Source organism: Cinclus cinclus, chromosome 14 (assembly GCF_963662255.1).
Source record: "Cinclus cinclus chromosome 14, bCinCin1.1, whole genome shotgun sequence".
Lineage (NCBI taxonomy): Eukaryota > Metazoa > Chordata > Aves > Passeriformes > Cinclidae > Cinclus > Cinclus cinclus.
In genome coordinates this window covers 19243244-19253247 of record NC_085059.1, presented here as the reverse complement: position 1 = coordinate 19253247, position 10004 = coordinate 19243244, and the positions used below count along the sequence as shown (strand labels likewise).

The 10004-nt window shown below is 48.2% G+C and overlaps 1 protein-coding gene and 1 long non-coding RNA gene across 2 annotated transcripts in view; one reads left to right on the top strand and one right to left on the bottom strand.

The window, feature by feature from the left end:
* Positions 1-2823: 2823 nt before the first annotated feature.
* LOC134049697 (uncharacterized) lies at positions 2824-7251 on the bottom strand. Its single transcript, XR_009933627.1, has 2 exons — positions 7175-7251; positions 2824-5714 (listed from the first exon to the last, which is right to left on the bottom strand). It is a non-coding gene; the product is annotated as an uncharacterized LOC134049697 (long non-coding RNA).
* A 137-nt stretch (positions 7252-7388) lies between these two features.
* ERGIC1 (endoplasmic reticulum-golgi intermediate compartment 1) overlaps positions 7389-10004 on the top strand; it is a 57377-nt gene continuing 54761 nt past the window's right edge. Inside the window, exon 1 of the mRNA XM_062501893.1 lies at positions 7389-7411. Coding sequence (XP_062357877.1) covers positions 7392-7411 — 20 coding nt within the window. The 5' untranslated portion in view covers positions 7389-7391. The remainder of the gene's footprint in view (positions 7412-10004) is intronic.

The window sequence follows — 10004 nt, the reverse complement described above, 5'->3', positions numbered from 1 at the left end:
TTCACAGGCCTGCCTGCATGTGTGGTCTATTTGTTCCCAGTTCCCTTCTGCTGGGCATTGCCTTCCCCAGCAGTTTCTCTCTCCGCTTATTGATATCTTTCCACGTTCCCTTGAATGCTCTGTGTCTTCGAGCACTCTCCTCACCCCCATCTCAAGCCAACACCTTGATACAGCAGTTTGGAGTCTCTGTTTGGCCAAGTGGTGATTGCTGGAGCTGGCCCCAAGGATGGATGCTGGACTGGATCACAAGGCATCTGTAATTGATCACCAAAACTAACCCCACTCCACATCTGAGGACAGATACTGTTTGTGAGGGCATGGAGTGACAAGGGGGAATGGCTTCAAAGTGAAAGAGAGCAGGTTTAGATGGGATATTGGGAAGGAATTTCTCCCTGTGAGGGTGGGCAGGGCTGGTACTGGGTGCCCAGAGCAGCTGTGGCTGCCTCTGGATCCCCGGCAGTGCCCAAGGCCAGGTTGGACATTGGGGCTTGGAGCAGCCTGGGACAGTGGGAGGTGTCCCTGCAGATGAACCAAGGCCAGAGACAATGATTTCTGCCTTAATTCATTAGAGGGTTAATAAAACATCTTTATAATTTTTTTTTTTTGGCCAAGCCCTGATTTCTGCAACAGATTCTTTAGCACTGACAAAACCTCCCCAATCCACTGACCACCACAGCAGTGCCAAGAGACTGAGTGAGAGCAAGGAAAACACAAGTCTCATTTGCAGCAGAGGCAGGAATTAAAAATCCATATCTTTACTATGAAAAATATTTTTAAAAAGGTATGTATTTCTTGTCACTAATGTCCCATTGGGCTTACTCAGCTCCACAATATCTAGAGGAAATCACGGAGAACGCTGATAAGGCAGCACAGAGGACATGCCAAAAGCAAGTCAGGGAAATGCAGCTCAACATCTCACGCACAGGGCTGGCTCCAGAGGGTCAGAGGATGGGAGAGAACCTGCTAAGCTGCAGTAGCAGGACTTGGCAATTCTTCCAAGGAAACTTCCAGAGCCCTGTTTGAGAAATTCCTCCTTGTCAAGTTGTTTGGATTCACTTCTTTGCTGCCTGAGGGCCTTTGTGATGGCCCGGTGCTGCTGAATACTCCCATACTATGTTGTAAAAAGCTGCTTTCCATGTACTGGGAGAGCTCAACACACACCTTGCACTTGGGTACCTGAGCTGGCTTCCACAGCTCATGCCTGGGAAGAAGGCACCCATTCAGAGATGTCATTGTGGATGCAGGCACAGCATCCCCATCCCTGCCGAGTGTCCACGGAGAGCCTGCCCGTGCAGCAGCTCTGGGAGAGATCCAAAACAGCACTCAGGCACCAAAGTGCAACTTGTGCAGACTGCTGGCGCCCGTGCTGGTGAGAGCAACCCAGGCAAGCTCTGCCTGCCCTCCTCGGCTACGTCAGATGCTCTAAGTGCCCACAGCTCCTGGGGAATGCTTCCAGAGGCGCCACGAGGTCTGGTGCCTTTTCGTGCCCCCCTGCTCTGGGTGGGCTCCGTTCCCTCCTTGCCTCCTCGTCCAGAAATCAGGTGGGGCTTTTGTCAGGATGACTTTCAAAACCCAATTTTCCAGGCGTGATGTAGCCAGCAGAAGGGAGCTCTCAGGAGTGCTTATAGGTATTTAACATCAGTGAGTCAGGGACCCCTTCTCTAGTATCCAAGCTCAGTTGGTGTTCCCGAGGTACAAGCCCTAATTCCACACCAGAAATTCTGCACTTCTGCTTGCTTACACAGTGGCTCACCCTTCAGAGGCTGGGCAGAGCACATTTTTTGCCCTTGCCTTCCTGCCCCAAGTTTCTCACAGCACTCTGTGTTCAAAGGCCCAGACCCATCTTCCATGGAAGGGCTCTCCAGCACTGGGTGAGTATTTAAAGAAGTATTTAAAGCTCATCTCCCAGGCATATTTTCACTGACAACACTAATTTAGATGTCGATGCCAAATGTGTTACCTAAGCCCAGAAGCAAACACTTCGTGGCTCTGTGTGAGTTTCACAGGGAGGTATTCAGAGGTCCCCTTCTCCTGAGTATTTCCCACTGGCTGATGTAGGAATCTCACCAGCAGTGTAAATGCTATGGGCACTCGAGTCCTTCGAGTCCTGGTCCTGAACTATTCCTCTCCAGTGTGAAGGGAATTTCAGGCATTTAACTCACTGGAGAGCATTGCGTATTTGAGAAACAGGTTCTAATCCTCAACTCTCCTCTGCTGCTAATCCCAAATCTCCTTGAGATCTGACCCTCTTAATGTTCAAAGTCCTCTATCCAGGATTTCACCCTAGTTAACTGTTAACTCGCATCTCCCTTTGGCCATGACCTTTGGTTAGGTGTTTGCAGCCTCCTGAACTCCACTGAACACTCACCACTACAGGTGTGCTCTACAAAGCATGAGGTAAGCCTGGGACAGGGGCTGCAACTTCCTTGTGGCGTTCATTTCCACAGTGGAAAAAGAAATTAAAAAAAAAAAAAAAAATTCTGCTCGCTGCAACTTTCCCATAGTAAATTCCTGACACCCAAAATGTGCCAGGAAAACAGGCTTGGAATCAGGCAGTTTGTATTAAAAGCAAGGTACATTTTCTAGGGGCTTTAAGAGTGGCAGATTCCCCTTAGTATTTGCCCACTGTCCCAGGACAAAGGAGAGGCCATGTGCTGCACAAACCCCCTTCCCCACACTCATACACACCAGCTGTACCCATCTCTGTGACTGAAAAATAATCAGATTATTCCTTCTGCCTATTGAGCAGGAAGAAGAGAGTTTGTTATGTCTTCTTAAGGAAAAAGCTTAGCTATTCAATAAAGAAGGAACTTCCACAGTAAATTCAGCAGATAGTCGTTTATTCTACTTTGTATTTGAAGTCAAATCTCGCAAAAATAGATGGACAGCATTACATATGTGGTAATGATAAACAAACTGCACTGCAACAGGACTTTAAGACAACATTTAAAGCTTGCTTTTTGTTCCCTGGAATTTGGGAAGTACTGCCAACACGTAGCTTACCCAAATCCTAAGAGGAAGGGCTGAACTTTCATTACTGATTATACTTAGCACAGCACTTGTATTTGAATTCTTCACCTCCACACGCATCCTGTTCCTTCAGCAAGATTTCCTCACACGCTGTTATTTATATTTTGAAAATGCTTTATAACCTTTTTTTCTTCATTCTCTGCAATGTTTTTTCCTTTTCCTGAACGGCAGTCGTGCTCAGGGCTCCAGGACACACCCTGCAGAAACACAACACATAATCGGGGACACACGCCCTGCAGAGCAATGTGCTCACTCCGATTCCCAGCCCACCCCGCCACACCAAAATGTGAATAAAAGCACCGGGGGAAATGGCCTGGGGTGGGTCCTGCCACACAACATCCCAAACAAAAGCCACGGGTCAGCTTTTGGTTCTGTTTTTACACTCCTCTGCAGCAGAAGGGGCATAAGTGAATAAGCACTGCACCTTCCTAAGTGTCACATTGCATTCCCCATTGATGAACAGAGCTAATTGACCCAAAGGATGAGTGTGTGTACCCAGCTTTACCTTTGGCAAACAATGCTGCTCATGACCCAGTCACAGCTCCTAGAGCAAGATCCCCAGTGCAAGAGATGTGGCAGGAGCCAGAGGCAAAATAAAACTCAGCTGTGTGTAAGGAATCACAAAGGGAACAAAAAAGGAAATCGTATCTATGAGTGTTACAGGATATTAGATCACCCTAAGCCGTGCTGAACAGGTAAAGACTGAGGTTACACTTCTCTGGGAAAGAGAAAACCTTGAGATTACAAAATTGAGATAAGTAAAATTCATAGAATTGTGGAATATGCCAAGTTGGAAGGAATGGTCCAATTCCAGCTCCTGGCCCTGTACAGACCCAAAATCCCACCCTGGAGTGATGTCCAAATGCTCCTGGAGCTCTGGCATTCCCTGGGGATGCCCAGCACCCTCTGGGGGGAAGAACCTTTCCCAAAATCCATCCTAACTCTCCCTGACACAGCTCAACCCTTCCCTGGGTGCTGTTCCTGGCACAGGGAGCAGAGATCTGAGCTGCCCCTTGGGAGGAAGTTCCAGGAGATCTCCCCTCAGTCTTCTCAAAACTGAATTATCAAGGATTAGCATCAACTCTATAAATCAACTTTATTAATGTGAAGTCAAAACTTTAAAATAGCACATCAGCTAGAGATGAAGAATAACCCAGAAACCTGGACATGAATCATTTTACCTGCATAAACAAATTTATTAAATAAATAACCAAGAAGATGATTCAAATAAAGCACATTTTAGCCACTAGTTTTTTTTTTTCATAGGAAGGAGGTACCAGTTTTGTTGCTGTGAGGCATTTGTCAGGCATTCAGACAGACTCATCTGTGATCTGATTTGCAAGAAGGTGATCTGGAATGAGGAAAATGCTCTTTTTTTTTTTTTGCAAGAAGAATCAAGAACATGAATTAGGACTGAAGGGATTTGTTTGCTAATTTAGCACTGAAGCTGATCTTACTCTGTAGTCTTAGGTGAGTCAATTCATCTTCCTGCTTTGGTTTCTTGGTTGTTAAAGAGGTCTGAAAATATTGGTTTACTGGTTTCAGAGTAGCAGTTTGGCTCAATGAACATTCCCAATACAATCTGAAATTATACTTTTAAGTCTATTGTTATAAAAGAAAAAGAGGTTGTTTTATTGCTCCCATGGAAAAGAGAGTTGACTTTTCCATCAGCTGTCAGTATCAGTTTGCTCATTCCAGTTCCAATGGTGGGACAACCACCTCAAATAAACCCCTTGCTTTTTGGTTCCCATTCTAACACACACCATGAGCTCAGCTGCCACACCCAGCTGGACCGGGGACAAATTCCCGTTCTTATCTCCAGCTCAATAGAAGCCTTATGTAATTAAACAATATTGTGACGAGGGTCTTATCTCAGGGCATTAACTACTTCTTCCCTTGGCAAGGATGTGAGCGAGCTGGACCCAATGCAAAGCTGCTCTGAGCCCATTGCTTTCTCCAGTTTGACCTTTTAGTGGAAAATAAAACTCCCCACAAAATGAGCTCTGGCTGCGCTGCGTTCTTCAGACTCGAGCCTGCAGGAGAACTCTTCAAGGCCACCTTCAGATTTATGTACTGTACAAGTGAAGAGCTTTTGTAAACCCTTCAGCACTCTCTTGGCTCCTGAGAGAGCTGATGCTTCTGCACAAGACAGTTAATAACAGCTAATGATGTGGGGGCCTTGCCAGGAGCACTTGGTTGTGTAACCATCTCGACGGGCACTGTTTGTTTTGGTTTTTTCCACTACGATCGTCCCCCCTGGCTATGCCTGTGCAATCACTTGACCTCATGAGAGATGAGAATTGTCTCATTAATTTCACTGCGTTGCTCAGTTTTGGAGCACAATGCAAAGTGCAGCAGGATCTCGTGGCTGATCTGTTAGCAATCTGCTGAATATGCTCGCACAGTGCAGTTGGATAATTTAGGTGTCTGAGATGGAAAAAAAACAACAACAAAACAATTAGGTATTTTTGTCTATTCCCTAGGGGCTTCTGGGGGATAATGCTGTGTTACCTCACACTTGGGATTCCTCCAGTTTAGTTTTTAATATTCCCAGCATGAATTATCTCCTTCCTTGAATGAAAATGGTATCGATTAACAGTTCTGATTCTTTAGGACTTCTCCCCTGCTTGTTTCAATCTGGATTTCCTTTTTTTATTTTTTTAAACCGGCGATGGGCCTAGTTTCTGTGTGAAAGGAAAAAAATGGAAATATGTGCATCTCTAAGTAAAGAAATGATGACAACAGAAGGAAGAAAGGTACAGAATAAATTAGAAATGCAGTATATTATATACTTAGACTGCTGTCATTTTGCTCTTTCTCTTGCCCTGCTTTTAGATTTAAAGGCAAGAATAGTTGTATTTTGTTCCTGCAGTGAGGTCTAACCTGCACTGCATGTGACAGCGATTCTGAACACAGCAGCAGTCACACTGCCTGCAACAAAACATCCCTGAGGGATGCTGTTAGCTGGTGACAGAATTATGGGGATGGTGCATGGAGCAGGTTGGGATTAGCTTCGTGCACTGCACTGAACCTGACAGGGACGCAGCCAGAAAAAGGCACACAGGCAAAATGGAAAGACTGGGGAAATGCCTCATCTAACAAATGGGGAGCTTTTTCTAACTTTAAGCCCTTGTCTCCAGTAAAACTTCAAAAAAATAAAATAATTCCAAGAGCAGGTGAAGGAGATGTGCTGGCCCTAAAGGAGCCTATCAGAGAATCATGGAATGGTTTGGGTTGGAAGGGAGCTTAAACATCATCCAGTGCCACCCTTGTCATGGCAGGGACACCTTCCACTGTCCCAGGCTGCTCAGAGCTCCATCCAACCTCGGGCACTTCCAGGGATCCAGGGGCAGCCACAGCTGCTCTGGGCACCCTGTGCCAGCGCTCCCCACCCTCCCAGGGAAGGCTTTCTTCCTAAAGTCTAAGCTAAACTTAAAGGGTGCACAGGGATGAAGTAGTGTGTGCTTTTCCTTCTTTTGCAGGCACTCGGAGGTGTGAGATTTCCCCTGGCTCTGTGTGCAGACACAGCCCGTGCTGCAGCCACTGACACACACTGGTGTCACTGGGATGCTGAGAGCGCAAAAAGCCGGACAAATCCTGGAACACCTCCACACTCCGGGCTGGAGCCCCAGGAGGGGCTGAGGGAGCTGGGAAGGGGCTCAGCCTGGAGAAAAGGGGGATCAGGGAGGACCTTGTGGCTCTGCACAACTCCCTGACAGGAGGGGACAGCCGGGGGGATTTGGGATCTGCCCCAGAGAACAGGGACAGGAGCAGAGGGAACGGCCTCAGGCTGGGCCAGGGGAGCTCAGGGTGGACAGCAGCAGGAATTTCTGCATGGAAAGGGTGCTCAGGGATTGGAACTGCCCAGGGAGCTTTGGATCCCCATCCCTGGAGCGCCCAAGGAATTCCTGGAGGTGACACTTGAGTGCTCTGAGCTGGGGACAAGGTGGGAACGGCACACAGCTTGGCCTCGATAAACCCAGATCTCTCTTCCAACCATAGCCATTCCCTGCCGCCAGCGAGCGCCCCGAGACCCGCGGGGCTGAGGGGAGCGCGGGGGGCAGCGAGCGGAGCCCGCAAAGAGCGGGAGCCCCGCGGGCTGTGGGGTCGCCCGCACCCCGCATCCCTCACCCCGATCCCTCACCCGGATCCCGGATCCCCGAGCGCGGTGCCTCTCCCGTAACCCGGCGGCGGAAGCCCCGGCCGGCCCGGCCGCCCAATGGGCTGGGGCTGCGCGGCGCCGGGGCCGGGGCCGGGGCCGTCACTTCCTGGCCCTGCAGCCGCCGGCAGCGAGGCCACAGCCGGGGCCGGGGGGGGCCCGCAGCCCGCCCGCCGCCACCACCGCCACCACCGCCACCACCATGCCCTTTGACTTCAGGAGGTGAGTGTCGCCGAGAGTCGCGACAAAACCCGCCCGACCCGCGGGGAGCGGGAGCCGCCGGCCCGCGCTGCTCCCCGCCCGCGGGCACGCGTGGGATGGGCGGGCGGGTGGGTGGGAGGATGGATGGATGATGGATGGATGGAGAGTGGATAATGGATGGATGGATGGATGGATGGATGGATGGATGGATGGATGGATGGATGGATGATGGATGGGTGGATAATGGATGGATGAGTGGATAATGGATGGATGATGGATGGATGGATGGATGGATGGATGGATGGATGGACGCAGTGTGCACAGAGGAACGATGCCCAGCTCCATAATGGGTTCCAGCAAGCCAAAGGGGGTGTGTGCTCTTTGGGTTACCTGGGCAGGATGGAGGGAGCAGCAGGATTTTTGGGGGTGATGGATGCGGGTGTTGGGGTGGAGGTGCTGGGCTGCTACTCCTCCTGCAGGTGCCTGGGGTCTCACTCTTTGTGAGGGGATCACTTTTTGTGGTGGGGCTCCTGCTACACCTTTAGAAAGAAGGTCATGGTGCAGCTGCTGTTGCAGCTTTAGGTCATCGTTCCTTACAGTGGGGTTCCCACTGCAGCTTTAGGAGACCACAGTGGGGCTCCCACAGTGGCTCTGGGGTGTCACTGCTTAGGGTGGAGTTCCCAGAGCATCTTTAAGGGGTCACTCTTTGCAGCCAGGTTTCATGTGCCAAAGCTGTGCCACGTGTCTGATGGCTGGGAACCAGCAGCGATGCCTCCACTTTGGTTTTGCCATTTTGAGCAGGTGCAAGTTGTAGGATTTGATCTTTCTGTGCAGCTCCTGCATCCCCTAGGCCGTGTCAGGTAGCAAAGCAGAAATGAAAAAGACCCCTCTGACTTCACTAGAGCCATACTAGTAACTGTGGGTTCATTTTCTTTTTTTGAGCTGTTCTTAAACCAACCATTTGCACCTTTCCAAGTTCAGAGATGCCAAGGGGAAGATGCACAGATGACTTTTCTCATCCGGATTTTACTACAACGTAGATACTACAATAAAAAAATACACACATTTTGGGGAGTGTGCAGTTAACTACAGTCCTTTTCCATGCAGGATCATCATTGACCCCCTCTACATGCACCCCCTTGAGATGGGAAATGGTGATAGTGCAGTGCTTTAGCTCTCCCAAACAAAAAGTTGTGCATTGTATTTTTACTGTAATTCTAAACCAGGCCTCTCATTTATACAGGCTAACAGGATCTTGTGTGATCCATGGGGCATTGTTGAACATGGAGGCAGTTGCTTCTGAATGAAAACTTGCTGAAGCTGGAAACAGCATCTGCTGGATCATGTGGGATCCGGGGCCCAGAGCCTCGTTTCTGCTTTCGTGTAAAATTTGATAGAAAAAATCTTCTTTGAGGCGTTCTGCCAGCTGCAAATCCTATTGCCATCCATTTTCAGACTCATAAAATACTTGAACAATAAGAGATCCTGGGCTGTGGCTGTCACTTTGCAATGGCAGATAAAGAAAATGTTATTTCTGATGTCTTTGAAAATGTAATTTCTGTTGGGTCTCAGAATGTGCATGTGGAAACACTGGCTCACCAAGAGCATAATCATCTTAAGAGACAGCACTAGTGCTTCACTTTGGAATGGAACGAAGATATTCAGTAAAAAGGGTTTGTGTTAATGAGGTACAAAAACAGAGACATCAGTTCAGATCTGTATTTTAAAGATTCACAGTTGCAAATAACTTCTTTGTCATTCAGAGCAGAGGATTAGAAATAGACACTTCAAAGCTCTTCCTCAAATAATGTAAGCTCACTGAACTTCAGCTTTTCTGCAAGGATGATTTTTTCAAAAGCTGCCATTGATAACAAGAATTTCATATTTAAAGTTCAGAGGAGCTGTTGTCACGTGCAGCAAACCACTTTCCTGTTTTAGAAGCATGAACAGAGTTCAGGACCCAGAGGTTTGCAAAGGTTAGAGCCCTTTTTAGCTGTTGTGGGTTTTGTTCATAGTGCAGGCAGTGGAACAAAATCTGCTGAGGCTGGAAAATTTTACTGTTGTGGAAGTAAAGTGTGATGCACAGGTTAAAAAAATATACAGGTACTTCCTGAGAACTCTAGAACATGCAATACAAAGCTCTTGGAGAAACAAGGTCACCACCTTGAGTAAGTTTCTGAATGAGGAAATGACATTTTCACCGTGTAAATAGCAAGGTTTATCTCTCAGATTTCAGCTGGATGTTCTCTTTGGCAGGTACAGTTTGGTACCCTGTCTTTTCCGTGCCTGTGTCTGGCTAGAGGTTTGGATTGTTAAGAAACTTTTAGAAATGCCCCTGCATATCTTCTAGAGTCCAAAATTCCATGTAGAAAGGTGGTGTGCTCTTCTGGAGGCCACAAATTTCACATTGCATCCGAAGGAATTCTGTCCTTAGCTGCTCTGCCAAGGACGTTTGGGAAAGGCAAGGTTTTGTTTTTGCATCCTTCCCATTCATAGAGCTTTATTTTTGGTATTTTAGGGGGTCAGGATGTTGAAAGCTGGCACCAGGTGTATAGAGGGGAATTGCAGACCAGCTGAAGTTTAGGCTTTGAGCTCTGTTTGCACACAGAGCAGC